At 31.5% G+C, this 27,068-nt stretch overlaps 1 protein-coding gene across 1 annotated transcript in view; it reads right to left on the bottom strand.

Moving 5' to 3' along the window:
* Nucleotides 1-27,068, bottom strand: part of LOC143190579 (muscle M-line assembly protein unc-89-like) — a 564,424-nt gene that overhangs the window by 241,002 nt on the left and 296,354 nt on the right. The window contains exon 2 of the mRNA XM_076394969.1: nucleotides 17,306-17,511. Within this exon, the coding sequence (XP_076251084.1) occupies nucleotides 17,306-17,511 (206 nt within the window). The remainder of the gene's footprint in view (nucleotides 1-17,305; nucleotides 17,512-27,068) is intronic.

The raw sequence follows: 27,068 nt of genomic DNA on the forward strand, positions 1-27,068 counted from the left end.
CCAATTATTTTTTCTGATAAACAATCTTTTTTTGCTTTTATTTGTTATGATGTGAAATCTCACTCACTTAATCTGTGCCAAATAAGTCCCCAGGCAATAATACCCTATAATGATACTATAATTTAACGACTACTCAGGTTTACGAAAAAAAAAAAAATGATTAAGTTCCAAATATCCTTACGTAAAATAATAGTTTTCGATATAATTCTAATGAGTTTTTCATTACATACAGATTCTAAATTATGGAACGCCCAAAGTTAGTTCAAATTTTTGTATGAAGAAATCTGCTGCTGAAGCTCATTAAGTATTTTTATAAACTTATGTTGATGCTGTTTTGTCATATTCCAATTATCGCTTGTGATTTCAGCGGTTTAGAAGTGATGATTTGACCACTTCCAAATAATCTTCAGACGTCGAGATATCAAATTTTTCCAGATATTTACATATAGGCGGGAAATTATAAAAAGAGGGAAAATGTCTACTACACAAATTAACTGAATATGATCATTTCGAGCCGTTTCAACATCACAGTTCCATTATTTGCCAGAAAAAAAAAGAAAAGTTTTCTGTAGCATCTTGTGACTGGCGATGAAAAGTCGATCACTATGATAATTCTAAGAGCAAAGATTAACAGATTAGCCCTGGGGGCTATTCACATCGACCTCAAAGTGAAATACTCGCGACCATATAGGCTTGCTGTGCATGTGGTATGATCAGCAAGATGTACTCTATTACGAGCTGCTAAAACCGAACAAAAATTTTATTAGAGATGTCTACTGGTGCCCATGTAACAAACTCAATAACGTACCGTTTCAAGTAACATCAACAATAGTCTTTTATATCGATGCTACATGCAAGAAAGAAGAAGTACGGAAATAGTGAAGGAGGTAGTGTTGGTTAATATTTAGCGTAGAGATCAATTTTTAGAATCCTTATAAGTATGCTATCGCATAATATAGTCGAATTTTTAATTCCATATAATGAATGTTTGATATAACGTGAAGTTATTGAATAATCTAGTAATTAAACATATTCAAACATTTGAATATGATATAGAAATCTTTTAAAGTCGTTTTTAATCGCCTTCGTTTGTGACAACTCGTTTTGGAAAAGTCGCATCAACTCCCGCCTAATGAGGGAGGTTTCGCGAACAAACTGGTTAAGTATTCTAACAAGAACCGCGGAATGCACAAAAGGATTCTAAAGTGGTGTAAATGTATTTCATAAAGGATCGAGATGGGCCTGAAGAAGTACAAAGAGCAACAATAATACGGCCGAGGCGGTTTAGTCTTAATTGTGGGACTTGGAAAGTTGGCGTGTTTCGGCTTAAATGGGAAGTAATTTAATGGATGGGTGAAGGGATTTAAATTCTCGTCTATTAGATGTCGTTAAAAATCATAGACAGTCAACTTTTCGAAAACATGGTGATGTCATAAGAAGCTAGCGAAACTGAATATTTAGATTATATATGAGAAAATATTAAAAGTTGCCTGGAGGATTTGTGAGCATTGAGGTTTCTTAATTTCTTAGAGTAGTAAAAGATGGAATAAATATAGAGAAATAATATAATATCTATGTGGACTATATATATATATATATAGAATATCCTTGAATCTCAACCCAAGACTATTACGTTGATAATATATCGTGGATATCGAAAATGACTTGGCAAGGAAACGAAAAATATGGAAATATAACAACGCTTTCACTAGTTAAAAGCGAAAAGGTAAATATGCCTAAAAGACAATACATTATTTCATTATTCATTGCTTTTCTAACTTACATGTTCGGAGGAAATGAATAATTTTGAAATTATTTTAAATTTATATATATATTGATATTATTTAGACCAAATTATAAAAAGTAGTTAATTAAATGCATTAAGCCCTTAGGAGACATCACCATATAAAAAAGCATCTCAAACTCTATTTCCTAGGTGGTGTAGAGAAGAGTTTAATGTAGATATAATAACAAAACCCTCACAACTATTATGAGTGTGTAATTAAGTCTAGTGTAAGCCCTTAAATATTTAGTAGATATTAATGACATCCTATATGTTTATTATATTTGTTTGATTATTTTATTTATATTAATTAAATACCATTTCAAACAACAAATAATAAAGAATTAGCAATTTAATATATTTTTTCTCTATTTTAGTCATTCTAATATAATTAATATTGCCGTCTAGATAAAACATCATTTCCAAAAAACCCGATAAAATAATTTTAAGCAGGCAGAAGTGGGCATCCGTTATTTCGGCAAAATCAGCTACCGAAACTTGCAGATATTAGTGGGGTCTTTTTTTGTTATATTTTAGAAGCTCTTTTTTACCAATGTAGGTTTATCTGAGTTGGACCAGTAAGCAGTTGCATAGCGTAGGCTCCGAACCACGGTTTTCAGCACTAATTCTACCGACCGGCCAGTAGCCAACTTTGCGACCACCGCAATAGTCATCCGGGCTTATACAGCGTGGTTACTGGCGTGACTGGGATAGTTATTTCTTGTCGGATTTTCCAGTGTTGCGCATAACGACCTTTACATTTACAAGAACAAACATAAACTACAAGAGCTGGATCGATGAGCAGTTGCATCAAACCAGCGATAGAGTGGAGATGCCTCGAAATTTTGTTTGAGAATCTGGTGAAAGATAATTTTAAAATTCTGCTTTTTGCTTATCTCGTTATATATTCATGCGTGGAAAGCAATATTCATAGAAATATAAGATAAAAACAATCATGTTAAGATGCATGAAGACTAACTCTGATGAAAATTATATAATAAGTGATTGTGCAGTGAGAAAATCAGAAAATGAGACAAATCAGCACAGATAGTAAATGACGGAATAAATATAGAGGAATAATACAATATCTAAGTAGACTATATATGTAGAATATCCTTGAATCTCAACCCAAATCCATTCCATTGATAATATACCGTGGATATCGAAAATAACTTGGCAAGGAAACGAAAAATATGGAAATATAACAACGCTTTTTCTAGCGTTGTAAATATAGCGAAAAGGTAAATATGCCTAAAAGAAAATACATTATTTCATTATTCATTGCTTTTCTAACTTATATGTTCGGAGGAAATGAAGAAGTTATTTTAAATTTGTATATATATTGATATTATTAAAACCAAATTATTAAAAGTAGTTAACAATATGCATTAGGCCGTTAGGAGACCTCACCACATAAAAAAGCATCTCAAACTCTATTTCCTAGATGGTGTAGAGAAGAGTTTAATGTAGACATAATAACAAAACCCTCACAACTATTATGAGTGTGTAATTAAGTCTAGTGTAAGCCCTTAAATATTTAGTAGATATTAATGACATCCTATATGTTTATTATTTTTGTTTCATTATTTTATTTATATTAATTAAATGCTATTTCAGACAACAAATAATAAAGAATTAGCAATTTAATATATTTTTTCTCTATTTTAGTCGTTCTAACATAATTAATATTGCCGTCTAGATAAAACATCATTTCCAGAAAAACCGATAAAATAATTTTAAGCAGACAGAAGTGGACATCCGTTATTTCGGCAAAATCAGCTACCGAAACTTACAGATATTAGTGGGGCCTTTTTTTGTTATATTTTAGAAGCTATTTTTTACCAATGTAGGTTTGTCTGGATTGGACCAGTAAGCAGTTGCATAACGTAGGCTCCGAACCACGGTTTTCAACACTAAGTCTACCGGCCGGCCAGTGACCAACTTTGCGAAAACCGCAATAGTCATCCGGTCTTATATAGCGTGGTTACTGGCGTGACTGGGATAGTTATTTCTTGTCGGATTTTCCACTGTTGCGCATAGCGACCTTTACATTTACAAGAACAAACATAAACTACAAGAGCTGGATAGACGAGCAGTTGCACCAAACCAGCGATAGAGTGGAGATGCCTCGAAATTTTGTTTGAGAATCAGGTGAAAGATAATTTTAAAATTCTGCTTTTTGCTTATCTCATTATATATTCATGCGTGGAAAGCAATATTCATAGAAATATGAGGTAAAAACAATCATGTAGTCATAATTCAAGGGTTTCCCGCATCTTATTTCAGAAATTGTATTCATACATTAGAAGATGGAAAAATATATAGATTGACATACTAGATATTGGGATGACATTTTCATCTGTGTTGAGTTTTCTCCAGCTACTTTCCGATAAAGCGGACAGATTTTAATTTGTTTTCTCTGCAAAAAATTTAAAATAAAACTTTACGTGACCATATATTTGTAATCGTTTTTTATCCAAACTTGTCATAAATCTTTAATAATTTCAATAATACGTAGCCGAAAATAACATAAAATCTTAAATAATACTGTTTCAAATTAAACAACATCGTTTAATTACGTTTTTACCACTCCGTATTTCGTTTAAACATCGTTTCAAAAATAAAATATAAGGATTTGTCTTCCGATTCAATATTCCTGCCGGCATTTTGCGGTATAACGTTGCCAATCTTTGATTTTAAAAATTACTCGTCCGTTGTTGATATACGTACAACAGAAATGACAAATAATCTACCAGCTGGCTTGGTGGTGCAGTGGTAAAGGCGATGGGACTCCTACTACTGTTGCGATAGTCCCGTGTTCAAATCCTGTTAGGGCATGGTCGTAAATTTGTGTTTGTGATTGTTTAAAATTTGTGAATGTTCTAGGCAAAAATGTAAAATCCGACAAGGAAAATGATCCCAGTCACGCCAGTAACCAGGTTGAGTAAGACCGGATGTCTTCTGGGGTGATTTCGAAAGTTGGTCACTCGCCAGTCGGTAGGCTTGATGCTGGGGACTGTGGTTCGGAGACGACGTTAAACTATAGGCCCAACCCATAGTTGGTAAAAGGAGACTTTAAAATATATATATATATATATATATATATATATATATATATATATTTATAATATATATATATATATATATATATATATATATATATATATATATACAAATATATATATATATATATATATATATATATATATATATATATATATATACAAATATATATATATATATATATATATATATATATATATATACATATATATATATTTGATATTAATATTTTAGGCTCTCGATTCTAGTACGTTATAGACGTCGAGCTAAACTCTTAACACGCACGGCTGCCCGGAGTTTATTTTTGAATATTTTGTATCACCGATTATTAAAATTCCTGTTGCTATCTCTTGAGAATCAAATTAGTTTTATTTATTTAATATGGTCCACAATTCTAAAATAGTAGATATGAAGTAGACAATAGTATGTATCTATGAACAGATGTTCGACCTTGTCTACAAATTGCAAAATATCTCGGGTTTTTTCACATCAAGTAAGATGACACATGGGTGAAATAATAACAAAGTTTATCATAATAATATTAAAAAAAATAAACTGTAAATACCGTAATACCGTAATTTTAACTCTAATAAAATTACTCTTAATCAAATTTTGTATTCACAAAGCGAAAGGGGGTATAATGGGAGGATAAACTGCAAAATTTGTTGTTTTATACACATCTAATAAAATATTTATGCACGAAAAGTGATATTCATAGAAAGAAGAGGTAATACCAAACCTGTACTCATAATGGAAAGGTGTTTTCAATTCTTAATGCAGTAGTGGAATTCATACATTGGAAGATAATTGGAAAAATATATTGAAATTCATTTATAAATATTATAATGAATAAGAAATTTTCTTGAAAATCATAATATCATGATTTTCTCTTCCAACGATAAGATTTACCGAAAAAAGACAATAATAGAGGAAAAGAGAGACGATGGCACGTCAATGGTTGTTGACGATGTATCTGTTCCGAGTCTCGGTTTTCAATCAAAACGAGGCAGCATTCGAGGTTTAAAGTTAAAGTAGAATAAAACGCCGGAGGAATCGTTTCTTATTTTCCATAAATTCCTCGTTATAAGGAGGGAAAATGAATCCGGGCGGGATCCGCCCGACGCGAACTTGTTTATTGTCAGAAGTTGTTCGAGCTTAGCAATTTATTTCGCGATAAGGCGGCAGTGAAGAATGTTTCCAGGTTCGAGCATGTTTATGGATCAGTTCAGGATTAGATATGTTTAATATATATTGGCGATGGAACTTGGAACGAGCACTTTAAACAACCTTTTATGGATTTAATGATAGCAGATCATGGGCGTACCGGCAGCATCATTAATATATTCGCAGGTACATACAACTATGTTATGTTCCTGGAGAATATAACCGGTATTATTGGGAATACAAATTAGTTCCGCCAGTGGCTTGGCAAGAAGTTAATAGATCAAGGCACTTATTGTGAAAGGATTCCGTCTTATTAAGAATAAGGCCTGCCATAGTAAAACACAATTAATAGTAAAACACTTTAATTATAGCGACCCTCCAACTGTTCGATACTTTTTTGTAGTACGATTTTTCCTGTGATTCAAAATAGCCCTCAGTTTCGGCGATCACCTGTTCATTCGACGAAAATTTCATCCCAGCAAGCATTGTTTTGAGATCTGAGAACAAGAAATAGTCGCTAGTGTCTAGATCCGGAGAATACGGTGGACGACGAGGCAATTCGAAGACCAATTCATGGATTTTTAACATCGTTTTCACTGACTTATCACACGTTGTATTGTTTTGGAGAATCAGCACTTGCTTTTTCTTCAAATCCGGCCGTTTTTCGGCGATTTTCTCCTTCAAACGGTTCAATAACACCATGTAATTGTCGCTGTTGATACTCCTCCTTTTGTCAAGGTAGTCCAAGAAAATTATTCCATGCGCATCCCAAAATACAGACGCCATAATCTTCCGAGCCGAGTGTTGCGTTTTCCCACGCTTTGGAGCGGGTTCATCGTGTGCAGTACACTCGGATGACCCTTGCTTCGACTTCGAAGTGAAATGATGGAGCCATGTTTCATCTATTGTCACATATCGAGGCAAAAACTGGGGTTTATTACTCTTGATCATCTTCAAATCATATAGATAATCTCCGAATCATCAACTTGTCGTTGTTTTGGTCAAAAGTGAGCTTGCGCGCCACCCACTTTGTTCAGAGTTTTCAAAATAATTTTGTGGATTTTTGATGATGTTTTCATCGGTAACAACCACTTTTGGGCATCCACTGCGTTCACCGTCTTCGGTGCTGATTTCACCACATCTAAACTTAGCATACCAATCCCTGATGGTTGATTTTCCTGTTGATCAACGCGCGAGATTCCCTTTTATCCATTTTTTTCACTCTAACAAATGTTGTTTCACGCAGAATGTTACAATTCACAAACTAATGATCCGACAGCTGTCAAAGGTATACACGTATATTCTGACGGTTAGGGCTAACTAAAAAACATATGAATTTAATTCTAGTGGCGCCATCTTTGTGTCAGGCCGGGTACTTTTCAATTGACCTGTTAACATTTCATGTTTTCCACTCTCATCACCCTGTATTGTCAGCTTCATACTGTATTGTGTACAGTATTGAGTCGTAACCCAGAAAATTTCTTCCACTCATTGTCACATTCTGAGATCACAATTCCACCTTTTGTAAATTTCTTATTCGCAAAATTATTTTTTTCAAGTTACTGAGTCTGTTAGACATTATTAATGATTGAAATTACAATTACAGATTATGAAAGGGTCTATAAAAAATAAAAGAAAGAACCTGTTTGAGATAGCTTAATATGAATGAAAGCTAATTTAATATTATAGCTTGGCGCAAGATATGTGTCAAGCTATATATGAGTATTTTATATATAAGTCAACTATTGCTTGATTATTTAAGATACTTCATCTGCCGTGCAGCATATAGTATACAACAGATAGTTTAAAATAAGAGAGAATAAATTCGACAGCATTTTGCTAAGATATAGAACAGTGTACCGTGCTACTTTAATTATAATTAAATTTGCTCACAAAAGTACACCTGGATCAAATAACCAAAAGATAAAACTATCAACTATCAACCTAGTGATCTAATGACAAGGAAAATACAATGCTTTATTATATAAGCATTAATATTATATATTTTATCAGCTTTAAAGTACCATCATCCATTTGTTTTAGACAAGTAAATCTACAATATGTTAATCGAAGGCTCGACTTAGTGAATTTATTAATAGGGTGTATATATTGTGGATATTATTGTGGATCAAGAATAGTAGCGATAATATTTGGAGGTTTTTAAGAATATTTTACTGCTTTCATATATAGTGGTGTTTTTTCGCTTCATTTTAACTATATTTGCTGTATTTGATCTAAAGGATTTTGGTCTTTTTTATGGTAATGTTTATTTATATGGTTCTTGGAGTTCTTGTTAATGGTGCAAATATGTAAAGTTATTTAATATTGTGTTTTTATAAAAATAGAAAGGCATATAAATATAATTTTTATTATTTCACTTTATTCAATAATTTTTTAAATAAAATATGTTATTTCAAAAAATTTCCAATGTTTATCTTTAGTTTCAACATTAAATCAATTATTAGCCGGCCTGGTGGCGCAGTGGTAAAGGCAACAGGACGATCCTCCTACTGTTGCGATAGCCGCGACATGGCCGTAAATTTATGTTTGTTCAATATTTGTGATTATCCTAGGCAAGAGTGTAAAATCCGACAAGGAAAATGATCTCAGGCACGCCAGTAACCAGGCTGGGTAAGACCGGATGTCTTCTGGGATGATTTCTAAGTTGGCCACTCGCCAGTCGGTAGGCTTAATGCCGTGGACCGTGATTCGGAGGCCACGTTAAATAGTAGGTCTAGTCCAGATAAACCAATAGTTGGTAAAAGTAGACTTTAAAATATGTAAAAAAATTCAGTTATTTATCATATTTCTGTATTTTTATTTATAAAAAATTATGATAATGTGTAATATGATGTTTTTATAAAAATAGAATAGTTGGACATTAATTATATAGTTACATTAATTATATTGTTATTATTTCGTTTTATTCAATACTTTTTTAAATAAAATATGTTATTTCCAAAATTTTGCTATTTTTATTTACCTCCCGAGCCTATTTACCTGCTTACTGAGTCTCTAAGTCCAATAATCACGATAAAAAAATAAGTAAATAAAAATGTATATACGCATGCGCCAAACTCGGATTATTCTCTGTATCCATATTAAATAGAGCCAATATGGGCTATTTTAATCTATAATATGAGCATGCGCCAAATTCGGAGATGTTGGGGAATAATGTATCCCAGTTTTCAAATATCTGAAGAATGGACGATGGATATATTGCGATGCATATCAAATGGAAGCAATAAATTATTATGGTCAAATCATAATAAATTATTTAAATATGTTCAGAATTAATTAATTGAGATACTGTAAATGCAGTACCTTAGAAAAAATTGTACCGAGTAAAAATGATGTGAGATGACTCTGACTATGAGATGAGACAATCTATTAAATCCTGGATAGAAGAGAATTCGAAGAAATTGAAGAAACGCAAACGCAAACATTTAAAAATTACCATATTGAAAAACATATATATAATTTTGTTGCATGATCCTATTTCCCAACCGTGTCCTACAAATGTATATTAGATTTTATTTACTTAAAAAGAACCTTTATCGCTTAATTAGAAAAACCCTTTATCATATTACTTATTCTCCGCCTTTTCCAGCTTCCAACTTAATCGAGATCTCGGGTAAAATAATATTCCATGTCTGATTATTCGAAATTAGTATTAGTCTGCCATCGCGAATCATTATATTTTCTACTTGAATGGTTCACGTTTCGTCAAAAGCAATTGGGGCCAAAGCCAAACTATTCGAATTGCACTCGAATTAATATTGTTCAGCTCGCGATGTTGCTGAAGTTTTCATTTTGTACCGTCGAAAAGTTCAATCCAGGCAATATTCGGTTATTTCACATTTCAACTACGTACACAATATCTGCTCAGAGTTTATTGTAAATATTGCAATGGGCGTTGTCGGCTTGAAAAGTTCCATTGTAACACGAAATAATTCTAAATTTAGCCTCGAGCCCATTCAAACAACATGGTTAATAATAAAGTTTTATAATTATTGACTATATTAGCTAAATTCTTGAGGTCATTATTAACTCAATATTGTTTTTTAAACAGAACTAAAATTTGGCTTATATTCATGCTTTTGTTAAATTATTCGTGGTAAACATGCAAACAGAGAACGGAAGCTTCATGATATTTTAGATAGTGTGACGATATCTCAATATAGCTCATTTTTTAAAATAATTAGGTTTAATATTTCAAATATATTCGTTGTACAATCTATATATTTATCGGCTTAGCTTCATTTTTTGAAAAACAAAACGGGGGCACCCGGAGTTGTGAAATTTGGCACGGTTAAAGCTTAGATCGAGGATACATTTTAGGCCTAATCTTTTTGTGTAATATAAGCTACAAATAAATATATTCTAATAAAATGGAAAACGTCCAAATTAAGCAACCAGAAATAGTTGTCAGAACGGCGACACAAAATATATAAACAAACCCAGAGGTTAAACTATACTAAAATAGGCTAACAGTTCTGCTCTGTGCTCGCTGACAATAACGTACTAAGATCGAGTCTCCCTGCGGCTAAAGTGTTTTTTGTAAGTCAATAAAATAAAATTAAGAATAGTGGTCGTTAAAATTAACTGAGTGAAGTCCCTAAATAATACAACTGCGCTGGGGAAACTATAAAAAATACATTTATTAAAAAAATACGGGCTCTTATACGGGCGTTTCTATTGTACGGTACGTGTCAACAACGGACGCGTAATTGTTAAAATCAAAATATGGCAACGTGCTGCCGCAAAATGCCGGAAGCCAACTTTGAATCGGAAGAGAAATTCGTAAATTTTACTTTTGAAACAATATTAACAGGCAAAATGAGTGGATAAAATATTATTAAACAAAATTATTTAACTTTAAGCAGCGTTATTGAAGTTTTTTTGTTACTTTCGGTTATTCTCGTATTGATAAAATTATTAAAGAGTTATGGCAAGTTAGGATTCAAAACTTAGAGTTTTATATATTTTTTTGCAGAGAAAACAAATTACTGTGTCCGCTTTATCGGAAGAATCCGACATATGTTAAAATTTCATCCAAATATTAGATACAAATTGCGAGAATAACAAGAACGATCTTTTACATAGCTCTCAAGATATTAGATTTTCAAAATCAACACTTTTAATTTGATGTCTCGTGAAGGAAACGAAAAAAAGAAAAATTGTTCTTGCTTATGGACTGTTATGAATTGATATGATTCTGGAGACATATTGTATCATTGTACTAGAGGTAATGCTAAGGTTGATAAGACGTTTCTGTAAATTTTAGTGCTATTAACTTGCGATTAACTTTAAGATTCATTAGTTTTAAGTATTTTGTTAAGTGTTATAATTCGTAATATATATATATATATATATATATATATATATATATATATATATATATATATATAGATAAATGTCAACAATAGGTAAATGAAATCCATAGAAGACAAACTAAATATATGCTATCTACAAAGGCGATATGGAGGAGTATATTTCACTCCAAATAATAAACGAAAAATGCAATTTTATTTAAAAATCTAGGTAAAGAAATTATTCTTTCAATCGGTCTGGTGCATTTATTGTTTTTGTAATATATATTTAGGTGAGAAATATGGTTAAAAGATAAATACTATATAAATATATACATGAAATAATTAATATATGCAGTAGTTAAAAAGATCTTAACTATATAACTTGCATATATAGGCCACATAGGACAGATATAATTAATTAGGAATTATTAACAGTCCATTTATAAACATATCAAAGCATTGATAAATATTGAGGTGTTTGATGATTAATGTATTAAGATATGCAACTCTATGTTATTTTGATGATTTTGATTATTTAATTTATAGACATAATTTTGGAAATTCATTAGTTAAATATATAGTTAAATATAATCAAATACCCTTTTCAAAATTGTTTATTAATATGCAATCATGTATTACTTCATTTATTGTTTCAAACTTTTGTTAATAACTTTAAAAAAATGAAAACTACAATTATGCATATTTATATTTTTTATATTTATATTTTAAAGTCTCCTTTTTACCAGCAAGGCTTTACCTGGACTGTGTACGTCCAGTAGGTTCAGATTAACGTGGGTACCGAACCACAGTCGTTGACATTAATTCTACCGACTGACCAGAGACCACCCCTGAATATATCCGGTCTTACCCAGCTTGGTTACTGGCGTGAGTGGGATATTTATTCCTTTTCAAATTTTTCACTGTTGCCTTACTTTTGTAATTTCGTATTTTCATATTTATATATTTATTTAAAATTGGTATTTATCAGACAACTAAAAATTCAAAGTGTCATATAAGTAGTGAGTCACATAAATATTTAAAATTCCCGGTTTGTCTAGAGAATATGCAAAATATTTTGTTGTATATAAGTATTTTACACCAATTTTGGTACTAATTTATAAGGCCTGCTATATGAATAACCCGTTATTATATTAAATAGTTATAGTTTACACATGTACATGTAGATTAATACTATTTTGTTGTATGTTATGTTGTATATATAGAAAGAAGCCTTTTTATAGAGAAGAAGGAGATCCTTTATATAGAAGATCCTTTGTCGGTATATTATTTCTTCTTTTCTTATTAAAGGAAACATGGTATTTCAATGGATTGTTCAAATTTATGTATTCACTGTATTGGTCATTTCACTACAATAACATAATAACGGGTTATATATAGAAAGAAGCTTTTTTATAGAGAAGAAGGAGATTTTTTATATAGAAGATCCTTTGTCGGTATATTATTTCTTCTTTCCTTACTAAAGAAAATATGATATTTCAATGGATAGTTCAAATTTATGTATTCACTGTATTGGTCATTTCACCACAATAACAATACATTTCATGCTCATCTCTTAGGTAATTTATGGATGTCATTCCAAAATTCCATTTTGCTTATGTCCTTAAATGCATTGTACACGTTTTTCAATAAATGCACAATTCAATATGATATTTTGTTGTCGACAGGAATCAGTTTCTTTAGGTTTGAACAGTTCATAATATGGTGCCATCATACACAGTGCATGGTTGTTGAATGAAGCAACTTGACTTTGTAGTCGGGGCTTCGCCAGGTGACGACCATCCAGGCAGAAATAACTTGCTTTCATATATATCGCACTTAAAATCTTAAGTCATAAAATTGCATAGTTATGGCTAGAGAAATCTGTCACAAAAACTGGAAAGTAGTTACCGACATACCTAGTAGTTATACTTGAATTTTCCTTTAGTCCTATATATATTTTCTAGCGGCTCTCTTCTTTTAAGCTGTTGCCGTAAGAATAAGTTTAAGGGTCTGGTGTGAATATTCTCTTTCTCAGTTGACGTTAATTTATTTGATTTAGCGCATAACAAGGAGACACTAAGTAGTAAATCCGGTAAAGAAAAAGTAGTTGTGATATGTGCACTTTAAACTTTTTCCTTTAAAATAAGGAAGTTAACTCCTTATTTCTTCATTCAAGACGTGCATTAATGATGCTTATTACTCGTCAGTTACTATTTTGCTTATTTATTTGTTATTAACAGTCTATGTGTCCTAGTATTTATGTACCTACAGAGAAACTCAAAGAATACCATAAAATAGAGCAAGCACAACATTAAATTTAGTCACATTATAGAATTTTAATGTTATATTCCATACCTGATTTCATATATAGTTTCAAAATAAGTAATAATATAACTTCGGTGATATCACACATCGCTTATTTCAATCCATTTCAATATTCTTTCTTCTCAAAGAATTGAATTATACTTGGCAGCCTACATGAACTATATGTATAGGTGTATATATGTGAGCTTGTAATTATGTTTAGTTATACAAGGACAACCTATAAACCTAAAGGTGTTTCGAAATATATCGATATTCTCTTTATATATTTCCAGTAGTTTTAATATAACAGAGGCTAGCGTATTATAGTTCGGTTATTCAAAAATACAACAATATTAAAATATGTCGATTATGACCAATCTTACAGAAATAGGGGACATTTTTATACCTCTTATACATGAATGTTAAAATCTATACGTAACAAGTCATTCCCAACTAAGTGAAAACAGGTATTTAAAACACAAAAAACAACTTGATACATTGAATTGATTGTGGAGAAATATGAGAGATATTAATCTATTCTGGAGACAGAGCGACATTTTCCTGTATATTACTACTGAGGAATTATTGGAAAAAAGAATTATTAAATATTAAACATCTATTTGAATCAATTTTAATTACCTCTTTATTTTATTTCGAGCAACCCCACTTTTTAGCTTTTGCTGTGTATTGCAGAACAAGTTGTATATCTATTCTTTAAAATGTAAAATATAAAACAGAACAATTTTATTGAAGCTTTAACAATAAATTCCACATAAGATACGAGTCAGAAACAGGAACACTGAACAAGTCGAATAACTTTTGTGCAACTTCTTTTTCTATAACACGAAACTTGGAAAAATCTTTATATAGATACCGTGACATATATACGCTGCTTTTGAATTGACTATTCATGCTTACGTCTGGCCCATGGTAAATTTGCGAACTCCACGTGATTTCAGCCACGATATTGTTGTGTTCAGTTATTTTGGAACTTTCCCGATAAAGTTGCATTTCACATTGCTATTTGTTGAGGTTATTTTCAAATAAAAATGTTAGCAACTGTAGAATAAAGAACATAAAATACTTATAACATATAACACTTTTATTGTTTATTTATTGTTATATTTCAATAATATGTATTTTGGTAATGATTAGTTAAAATTTACAATTTATTCATGCCGGCTTGGTTGACGCAGTGGTAAAAGTGATAGAACAGTCCACCTACTCTTCCGATAGTCGCGGGTTCGAATCCTGCTGGGGCATGGTCGTAAATTTATGTTTGTGATTGTTTAATATTTGTGATTGTCCTAGGCAAGAGTGCAAAATCCGATAAGGAAAAAGATCCCAGCCACGCCAGTAACCAGGCTGGGTAAGACCGGATGTTTTCTGGGATGATTTCTAAGTTGGTCACTCGCTAATCGGTAGTCTTAATGCCGAGGACCATGGTTAGGAGCCCACGTTAAACTGTAGGTCCTGTCCAGATAAACACCGAGTTGATAAAAGGAAATCTTAAAATATATAAAAAATTATTCACGAGTATACTATTATTTAGTAGACCTAACTAGTGTCCAACCATCACATTTAGTACAATCTGTCAGATGGTTTTAGGAATGCTATCAAAATAATATCTAACAGCACTACTAACATTTGTTTTCTAAACACAGTTCGCTTTTCAAATATTTTTTGATTTTTGTCTTTTCTAGTGTATAATCAATCTGCTGTTTGGTACCACTACAAGACACTACAGTATATAATATATATATATATATATATATATATATATATACCATATTTACCGAATAATATGCATCATCTAGAAAATACAGCTAGGATTACAAACTTCTTTAGCAAATAACCGAAAGAAAAAATAGTTTTATATAATGAATTACATTTTTCTAATCTCAATAATTGTAGATTTATTTAGATAAAACTGATGAATGTTATAACGAATTCATAAAGATATACTTACGTAGTAATTATATAATGATAAAGTAAAGTAAAAAAATGTAATGTCATTTGTAGAATTTCTCTTTATTTCTCTGAAGATTGACATACACTTAAAATATACATAAATTATGTTTTATGCTTTCCGTGTGTTAAGGCACATTTTTTTCCGTAAATACGTAATTAATTTTAAAATTAGTTAAGAATTATTTATGTTAAGAATATTGATTATGCTTGAGGTTTATATGGTATAAAATTGTAATGTATTACTATTGAGCAAAAAGATAAAGGTATTTGAAAGGAAATATTCGCTTAATGTGATTTTATGTTTTTCTAATATTTTTTTTTATAAATTCAATCCATTAATTTTTAACCCATTTTATTTCTCTAAAATGTGTTAAATTTAGTATAGCCGTCAATTTATTCAATAATTTAAATGTACTTTTGTATAATAATAAATATTTTACTTTTAGAGAAATATTGGAGCTAAAGTATATGAATGTTGATGAAGAAATTGTAAAATAATATTCAAAGAAATATTCAACGTGATTAAGGAGAAGCTGTTTCGTCATTGTACTACAGAATCTTACGATTTCTGTAACCTCTCTTCAGCGATGGAATCTATAAATTGGATGATCATTGTAATAAGTGTTACTGACGTTCAGGCATTTTTTTTGAAAATTAAAGGGTACTTAAATTTCTAAGATTGTTTTTTTTAACTTGGAATTGAATTTGGGTACAACTAATATTAATGAATTTTTGTAGCGAGTCATATATTAATTTTGAACAAGAGTAAAATTTAAGATGAACCTACGTTCTACGAACTTACGTTCTACAGAATATCAAGTCAGTATGTCGTTAATATAAAAGCATTAATTACAACTAAGCCATTGGGTCAACTCACGGCCCTACCAAATTGCAGTACATATTAATCAAGGAAATACGAACTAATCCATAAAATATTAATCTTTCAGTAGTGCCTATAATTCATATTTTTAGTTCTTTTTTATATTCAATCGTAGAATAAGAAAGTTCACAATTATATTTTGCAATTCAGCAACATAAAATTTACATATTACAATAATTATGTTAAATTATTTTTAAAACATTAATATTGATAATATAATATAATAATTGATAAATAATATTTTGATGCAAAATATATTAATTGGAAAGAAAGCAATGATGCCAATTGCAGTTTATTGTTAGCATAAGCCAAAAAGTGGTTGTCACCGTACATTTTACAATTTTATAAATATATATAAAATATTACATCTGGAGCTCTACATGTATACAAGATCTTTTTACCGATGGGTGAAACATGGATCTGTTAATGCATGGCTTCTGAATCAAGAAGATCATCAGCTGAGTTGACAGCAATTGGAAAAAGACACAAAACATAAAAATAAATCGTAACCACCAGAGGGCAGGAAAGGAATTAGAAATTGATTTTTTCAAAATAACTAAATTGAGAATTTTGAAAACTGATAATTATAACACATATAATTATTTATATACAAATTATTTAATATTATATCGGTACCAGTTTATTATAGAGAAACAGGCTGAGCATTTTATTTCCGCATTGTTACAATTTCAACTACCAATTCCATTGTTCCCCTTAAAGCACCACTAATAATTTATGTGGTGTTGTTTTATTCACATTCCTATTTTATAAATAAGCCAACGCAAATGTGTTGCTATAAATGTATTACATGTAAATTATACTTACATCCACGTTGATCCCGGGCAATGGGAAAATAACAGTGTTGGGTAATTCCTTCGGGATGAATCTATAAAATTCCTTAGAGCCCTTGTACCATTTTACGGTGTACAAAGGATCACCTTCAAGATCGTATTTGCATTGTAAAGTAACGGTGTCTTCGATCCGTACCGCCAAAGGTATCACCACCTCGATATCCTTCAGACAATTCAGACCTGCAAGAGGAAAAAGTCACACTGTTAGCGGTAGTTTACACGCGATCGATATCAAAAGTATTTTCCTATATGTATATCTGCCTTCGAATAACGTCTGCGTTTCCATTTTAAGGAATGAAACTGATATAATTCAAAGGAAATATAAATGAAGCACGCTCTTATATAATTCTCAAAAATTGTATTTACTGACAGTTCGTGACGATAAAATTTAGTTTATAATGAGCCTATGGAGTTATCAAATTATAAGTTATTATTTTTTGGGTTGCATGCTTTCTTCACATAATGTAGAGAAAACATGAATATGAGATAAATTTGAATATATCAAGTTAAGTCATGAAAATAGTACCAATTTATTTAGACGTTATATATAGATTCTAATAATCTTATTATCGTACACAACAATTAAACATATAACCTTATATTACTATAATATTATAAGATCCACGTTAAAATTCTATATTTTCAATATTTTAAAAACATTTGCTTATCATTGTTAGCACTTAATATGGCCACGAATTGAAAAAAGAGAAGAAAAGAAGGAAGATTTTATTTAGAAAAAACAAGGTGATGTATTACCATAATATTCAATTAATTATAAATTCCTATTAGTGGACACATTCTAGATTTATTTCCCCTTTTTCTAATTAATACTTAATTTATTTTTCTTTTATCTCTTGTGATATTTAGTATTGTTTTTGATCATATTATAAATGTTTTATTTATTAATATTATTGTGCATAATAATAATCTTACATGAATTAAAATAGAATTTCAATAATCAGTTGATTATATAAAATATTTGCATAGTCTGTGTGATACATGTGATTCTAAGCAGATGTATAATGCCCTGCAACACCTGTTTTTGTTAGGTATTTGCATATGTAGCCTATTCAAAATAAAAGAGAATTTACGTCATCAATATGTTTAATTTTTTGCCTGTCGCAATTTGTAAATTCCTTTTAGAGTAAGACAATATTTTCCTTCTCGTTTTATTCAATTTAAAAAGATATGGGATGTCATTTGATTAGTTCGAACATCTAACCGAATCAGTCATCAGTCTGCAAAAGTCGTCGGTTGTCAAACGTGTACCAAATTTTTCAATATATTAATGATAATAACTACAGATCATAAACAGGTAAACGTTATTTTAACACTTTGCTTGTTCTGATACATTTTATATCGCTGCTTATTATTACTCTGTTTGAAAATTCAGAAGCCAGATAATACAGATTGCGTCTCTAATCAGTTACTATAAACGAGATAATGGAGGCCCCATCTTGCTAGTAAAATTCGTTAGAGAAGTAAGCAATTTTACTGTTAAAAATTAAGTTGCTGCAGTTTTAATTAAAAATAATTTTTAGTGTGTTGCACCTGTACTGAATATTAGCATGGGTACGGTCACTGAAATATCTCAAAATAGGAAGAATATAACCTTAGGTTTATCGAGAAGCGATCGTCCTTTTATGAAGGAGGCGACGAATTTAGATCAGCTTGATGTTAGTTCTATCAGACATTAAATATATGAAATAAATAAAAATAGTGAGTAGTGTTTTCAATATAAATGGAATTTGATACAACTATTTCAGAACAAACTGATTATCTGAAAAATATCCCTAGAAAGCTTAGTTATATGCAAGCAGGGGGATGTAGAGCATTCTTTCATAGACTGTTAGGTAATAGTGTAAAGGTAACATAGGTAGGGGGCTAAGGGAACTTTCAGATAATGCTTTTAAAAGAATACAATTTTAAAAAGCATGTAATAAAATCAAGGGAGGCTTATTATTTCAATATGTGTATTTAGATGAGATATGAATATTTCAGAATGGGACCGATCTACCCAATGTTCCCTCATGGAAAAATGATAATAAAAATAGTGTTAAGACAATAAAAGTTCATGGGAAAATTAAACGTTGGAATAGCAATCGATTAGGGTTTATTAGTCACAACATTTATTAATAATTAATTGCAAATATATTGTTCTGCATGCTAGAAACAGGGATGGATAATAACCCCTTCGGTTTGGAGGAGCTCGATCAGACACTTGAAGATGAACTTGAGAAATGATGGAATCATGAACAAATTTAAGATAGGTTGGAAATTAACAGCTTAGTTATTTATCTGAGTGCAACTTTCTGAGTATGGGATTATGATTAAATGCTGGAAATGTCCAAGTGTGAGAAAGTCTGAGGTTAATATATTATTCACATACGATAACTGTAGAAAATCTTATTGTGGAGTATAAAAGACTTATGTGCACAGATATGTGGTCAGAATATATATGAGCTTTTGGTTAAAATGTGTGATGAGAGAACGAATTCTAACTGTTTTGCAGATATCACAAATGCATCAGCGATAATGTCGCGATTAAGTCTACTTTTATCAAGAAAGATGTATACAGGTAGTAACAGAATAAACTAAGAAGAAATGCAGTGATATCAAAATTACTTAATAAGGTATGCACTTGTACCGAAGGAAATAATAACTAAGCGTAATAGGTAAATATACTCACTAATGAAAGTAAAACATATTACTTGTTTATACAATATGGCCTCCAGGGCCATATAGAAATTGTTGAAGCTAAAGAAAATGGCACTGGATGAGCAGCTCTTCACTTTTTATGAGGATAACAAAAATGAGTTTATTCGTGGGTAGCTTACAGAATGGACAATACCTTGAATAAAATACATTGTACCGATATTTCAAAATAAAGCTTGAAATTTAAAAAAATTCCTTAAATGCTTGCTTAAAAGCCTAATATTAAAAATTAGGTAGTAATTAAATTATTAAATTTTTACTGTTTTGTTTGTAAAAGTAAAGCCGAGACAACAAAAACAAATGAAAATCATGCAACAAAATCGAAACATCACTTAATTTCGAACTCAATATCTCCAAATTTTTGGACGTAATTTTTAATATTCCATTTCGACTCAAGCGCGAGACCGCCCCGAACTTCGTTCGAATCTCTTTTATTGCCGTAATTAAAGGTATTAAATTAAATTTGTCGCTAACGACAATCCGAAGTCGTAAAATTTGAATTTCAAAAAGCTGCAAACCACTAAACAAGAGAATCAATTAAAAGTTGTTTGGGCAATTTTGAGGCGGATTTTTGGCGAGGAACGACAGGGTGAAGGGCGGTCGGTCTTCGGTCGACGGTCGTTATAACGATGGACCTGTGTGATTGGAAAAGTTTGGCAATTAATGGGATCGAGTACAAGAAAACCGAGTGGATTTAAGAGATTTGAATATTTTGCTCCGATGATGGTGATTTCCTACGAGATTGTTTTTTGATTTGCTCGTGCTAATGGTTTGCTAATTTTCGTATTACATTAAAATTTTGTACTTAAAGGATTGAATTTCATTATGTGTTTTGTAAACGTAAAACTTTATTGTGAGAGTTATGTGTACATCATGATTTCCCAAATTTATGGCAACATTAAATTAGTCCTCGTCTTAATAAAGATCATTTAGACATAAAATTACCTAGAATACATCGTATCAATTATGGAAATTAGTTATGTGTGCTGATTTTTTTGCGAAAAATCGCGTGAACTGTACAAAGTAATTCTTAAATTACGCGAATCAATAGTTAGTTTCACTGCTTATTCTTTCGTTGGGTCCTTGTGCCCAATATCGGCTGTCCGAGTGACGGGTGCTGTTCAATTACTCAATTAGTATAATTCACCACATAATTTTTGAAACGCTAGTTCAAGTCAACAAATATTTTCTTGACGATGCCAGTGATTCACGAAACTAACATTCATTAGTTCCAGGGTATTCTTTGTATTTATTTTAAATAAAAGTAAACCGTTTCTTAATTACTTATACGTATGTTTACAGTTGCAATACAATAAAACACTATAAAATACCCGAACTATCTTCAATCATACGGATCTATCTTATTTTACAAAATTAACATGACTAATAACTAGTTGTGAATATAAACTTATCGTGAATGCTCACGAATCTTTTGTTCTCTTTCCAGAATGACCAACTAGAACCCAATGGTATTTTTCTGATGTGAGTTTGGGTTTAGGAGTGAAATTTCGCGGGCGAGAAGCCCCGGGGTACGACTGGGATTCTCGTATTTGGTTTAACTATCGGGATTTACGTATCGGTAGGGATTTTATCAGATTGTATTCGTGTTCTAAGACGCCTAGAGAGAACCTCACTTTGTACAAGTTCGTGAAGCCTTTCACGAACGGGATGTGTGTATTCGCGTTCGTTATAAACCATGGAACATTTGGAGTAGTGCAAGTTGTCTCTTGGACCTATACCTTATCTGTGCTCCGTAGAGGTAGACTGAACGGACAAGCATTTTGTACCAGGTCTCTTTCTGGAGGATTGGGATTTTTTTTCAGAGGAGTGGAAATAGTTGGCTGTGCAAGCCATTGTCTTTTCAAATTGCGTGCTGAATTTGGGCTGATCATTGAAACATACGGTGAAATTGAAGGCAGAGGTGTAATACCTTCAGGAGCAAGGGGATAGAGACTTTTTCAATTTGGAGGCGGTATGTATTGGAGGCGAATGGTTCGTCACGGATTATGTGGTGTGCATCAATGAAACTGTTTAGAGACTGAACTAATCAGACTGATGGGCCTGTATTCTGAAGGATTTGACTTGGCTTTTCTCTTGGGGATAACAGCGACAAGGGCATGTTTCCAATTTTTCGGAAGATATTTTAACCTCAAGACGGAATTAATGAAATTAGCTGCTCGCCAACCTCTTGGTTCACCTTATTTAAGCTATGCACACCCACTCTGAAAATATATTGTACCTGAATACTGTATCTGAATACAGTATCTGAATACTGAATCTGAATATTATACCTGATAACTGAGTATACTGTATTCTTGGAACCAATAGTCCACTTAGAAGGGTTTTTCCTTTTCAAAGTAATCTAGAGATCAGGCAGCATCAATAAATCTAAAGAAGAGGCCCAAAATGGCGTCTGAAAGCTATATAAAAAAGCCGATATTATAAAAACAGTATATTGCGAGAAAAATATAAGAATTTTTTAGTGTGCCATGTGCCATGTCACCAAAGTGATCAACCTCGAGGCGGTTTAGGTTCAGTACTTTCAGCCCAGAGGGAGTCCAACTCGTCACTCTATGGCGAGTTTCCATGCCGGGTATGCGTCATGCATTTCACCTTCTCGTATTAGACCAGAAAAAAAAATGAGATCAGTTCAGTTCGTGTAAGGAAAACTAGAAAAAGAGGAAGCAGGACCTAAAGATTGCAGATGAGAATATTATTAATGTATCCGCGTGTGTTATAGGTCGCTGCTTCACGAAAGCTCGATTTCGTCGTAAATACCTGTGAGAAGTTCGTCCAACTTTCATTTGAAAGCTATGTTCAAATTATTCTAATTTGCAATTCTGAATTTGCTCTTCAACTGTGCACTGATTCTCGTATTTTAAACGAATGATTTCAATATTAAGATGGTCTCGGAGAGTTTTGATTGATTATAAATCGAAAACTTGGCCGATTTCGCTTATGACTTCAGCAGTAGCTGCCACTTTCTTCTCCTAGGTTTTTTTGGATCTCCTATACTTACTCTAATTTGATCTCGTTGTGATCTACGATTGAAGAGCTCTAGCATAGCAATAGCATCTACTATGTCATTTCCTTAATTCATTCTCACCGCATATGTGCGAATTATAACATGTCTCATGAGAGAGACATGAGAACTAGAAGACTCAATATCTCTATCAGCGAACATAACATTTTCATCAATGAAGATCAGATTGAGCAAGGAATATGTTTGATCTCAATATTAGTCTTTAAAAGCTATTCGTATAATACATCTTCCTAGTATACCGCCTCGGTTTTCAAATTAATTTAATCAATTATTTCGTTTGCACGCAACTAAAGAAACCACCGTAAATTGCGCGAATAACCAAACTGATAAAACTAATTAAACCAAACTGACATATTATTGCTAGTAATATTTTTAAATTCAGGTAATGTTTAATAAAATATGTACTAACTATCGATAATACAAAAATAAATACATTTTATTGTACAAATTTTCCTTAAAAAATATTTACGAGGCAACTGTCTGCTGATTACAAAAGATTAACCCCAATGTCTAATCTGGTTTCATATTAAGCTCTTGATTGCTGGAGATTGAACCAGTTAATCTCATATCCTCTGGCTTTAGTGTTGGCCATCATCTGGCAACTCGACCACAATGCCTCGACAATTTACGAGAATCCATTCTGTTTTAAACTGCGCTGCTATCTGAACCTGCTTATTTGTGTGGCAGCTGTACAGAAATTGGGAAACAGACAAGATAAATTAAGTCAAAAAGGTATGAACAATAGCGTTGACATTATCACATGTTTGTCAAGGATTATCCGATTGTTTGATCTGATAATATTTGTAATTTATTTTTTATTATACATATAAAATAAAGTATATATCGACTGTTTACTAATTGACTACTTTTTACTATCGACTGTTTCAGTCGCTATTTTCGGCCCGACTGATTTTGTTACAATTTACTATCGACTATTTCAGTCGTACTTTTAGTTACTATTTTTGATCCTACATGTTTCATTCGACTGATTTTTAATATTCTGGCTCTGCCGTCCTAGCCGCGAACTGGTTTTATGATTTTTTTGGTAGTTTGCTTGTAATTAACAATATATTATATATTAATATTATAGCATTTTGGTACGATATTTTTCAAGATTGTTAATGCAATATGGTAAAATGATTGAAATTGGGAATGATAAATAGTAAAATATTTTGACTTTTTTTATGGCAATAATAGGTAATATTTCGATTATTCTCTCGATGTTTGTTAAAAAATATTTCTGTTTAATAATACATAAAGCATTTATCATATCATTCAAAAAATTTTTAATTATGTCGTAGATTAGCTTTTCTTTCTATGATTAGCAATTAACAATTAAAATACAATACATTCATTCTTTTTCAAATCCACAGAACATTCAAATACAAAGGTAATTCTGCTTTGTTTAAAATTAAATTATAAATTGCGTAGTATGTCTAATTATTATAATAGTATTATATAATAGTATAGTAGTAATTATTTTTTTCCTTCTCTTTTTTAAAGTTAGTTCGTGAAGGAACTTATATATATTCGTCTTATACTACCGTTGGAAAATATAACCACGTATAAAATTAACTGCCCCAAATAATTATCTCCATCCCTTCCTTTCTCACAATTTATACAAGAAAGGATTCATACATCTTAGTCTGACATCATAAATTGGAAAAAAACAGTCGAACCGTGCATTTGACTGAAAATAGTAATTACTATGTTTGATTATGTATCACATTACAAATTTATAGACATATACTTTACTATGCTGGAGGAAGAGAAGAAGCATTACAATCAAGACTAAAATGTGCCTCTTTCGAACGCCTGTCTGGCCAATTCTTCTGCATCGGTTCGAGACTTGGACTTGGTTACTGTCCGACATATGTAAGATTAAGTTCCTTCAAATACGATGGCTAATTTTATATGTTTCTGTTCGAAATCTTATTAGAAAAGAAGCCATTCAGTTAAAATGCGACAATCAGAACAAAGTTGAGGAGCAAATCAGAGATGCAGATTGTAATGATTTGGAGATATCTATGGAATAAAAGATTTTCTTACAAACTTCTGTGGCGAATTCAACTTTTAGGTGAAAGAGACAGCGAACAGTTCCGAAAAAGACATGGATGGATCCAGGTTATCAAATATGATTGGATAAAAAGGAGACTAATGTGATCTGAGGACAAAATAGCTGCGACCGATAGCCAATTTTGACGAGATTTGGTGAAGAATATTCTTGCAAAGTTATAGTCCTGCAGCACTAACGGCAGCATTTTGATTGAGAAGTTGACGCCCTCCCCAAGCGCTGGCTATGGATTGCTGATATCGAATTGATATATATATATATATATATATATATATATATATATATATATATATATATATATATATATTGGGTTATTGTGGCTCCAATGCCAGTGTTCCATATTTGGTGGGATCAGTTTAGTGTGCTATACCATGAACAGTCAAAACCTAATCAAACTATCAATCTATCTATGGGGTTTATTATTGACTTTTATTGATACGCTTGCAATCAACAAAAGCGCAATATTCCTCAGTATGACTACGAAAATAATCTTAGAATCATCAAAATAAGTACTACTCCGTCCGCCGAATTCCCTGGCTCGCTCTTTCAGATTACTAATTGTTTCGACATATGACTCGTAACCTATATTAGAACGGCTTCACTTATTAAGATGCCAAAAATGGATCGCTTTGTAGATAGAATCACTATATTTCCTGGAATATGGAAAAGTATCCTCTATAGATGGACAATAATTTGAATAAAAAGTGCGACAAAGAGTAAAAAGTACATTATACCGATAATAAATATTCACAATAAAACTTTAAATCAAAGGAAATCTTTTAAAACTAATTTATAGGCCTAATAATTTCGTTTACTTTAATGTACGACCATAATTTACAAATCTATGAGAAAATTGCAAAAGCAATAAATATTTTCATTTAAAAGTTTATATAAACAATCAAAACTCTGTGCATTAGGCCAGAACTAACTTAAAAGGAAAACATCTTTTTAAAAGTAGAATGAGCAAATTGTTATTTGTGAGTTAAGAAAACTTGGTTTATATATTTATGTTCTTATGCGCTCAATTAAAGAAGAATGTGGGAACGGAACAATAAAATGCGCCGGTGTAACGAACAATTTAATATATAATTATTTTCTGAAATTACGTGTCTTTAGATTATTTTAATACAATTTTACTGGTATTATTTTGATTTAAAATTGTTTTTCATTTCAAGGACCTTTTTACTTCCTGAATATTGGCGTTTTGTTTGGATGGAATAACATAATTTATTTTGACAATATAACAAATATCATAAGATAAAATGCCAATTAAAATGTCCCCGGCCTACCATAATAGTAAAACACATTTTCTGACAAAATTAGTTTTTTTCATTCAACATGACTCCCTTCAAGGGTAATACACTGATGATAACGACCCTCCAACTTTTCGATACCATTTTTGTAGTACGATTTGTCCTTTGCTTTAAAATAGGCCTCAGTTTCGGTTAAGTTTTTCTTCCCCGCGAGCATTCTTTTGAGATCTGAGAACAGGAAATAGTCGCTGGTGACCAGATCTTGAAAATACGATGGGTGAGGAAACAATTCGCAACCCAATTCGCATTTTGACACGATGCATTGTCTTCGTGAAGCAGCACTTTCTTTTTCTTCAAATAAGCTGTTTTTCGGCGATTTCGTCTTACAAACGATTCAATAACGTTATGTAATAGTCGCTGTTTCCTTTTTTAGTCTTTCCTTTTTTAAGGTCAATGAAAATTATTCCATGCGCATCCCAAAATACAGACGCCTTAACCTTGCCAGCCGACTCTTGCGTTTTCCACGCTTAGGAGCGGGTTCATCGTGTGCAGTCCACTCGAATGACTGTCGACGTGAAATGATGGAGCCATCTTATGACATATTTGAGCCATGTTTGCCACATATTGATATACTAATGCTATAATGCTATAA

Source organism: Rhynchophorus ferrugineus, unplaced genomic scaffold (genome assembly GCF_030347505.1).
Source record: "Rhynchophorus ferrugineus isolate W39M unplaced genomic scaffold, kcgeb_rfMv2 rfM2, whole genome shotgun sequence".
Taxonomy (NCBI): domain Eukaryota; kingdom Metazoa; phylum Arthropoda; class Insecta; order Coleoptera; family Curculionidae; genus Rhynchophorus; species Rhynchophorus ferrugineus.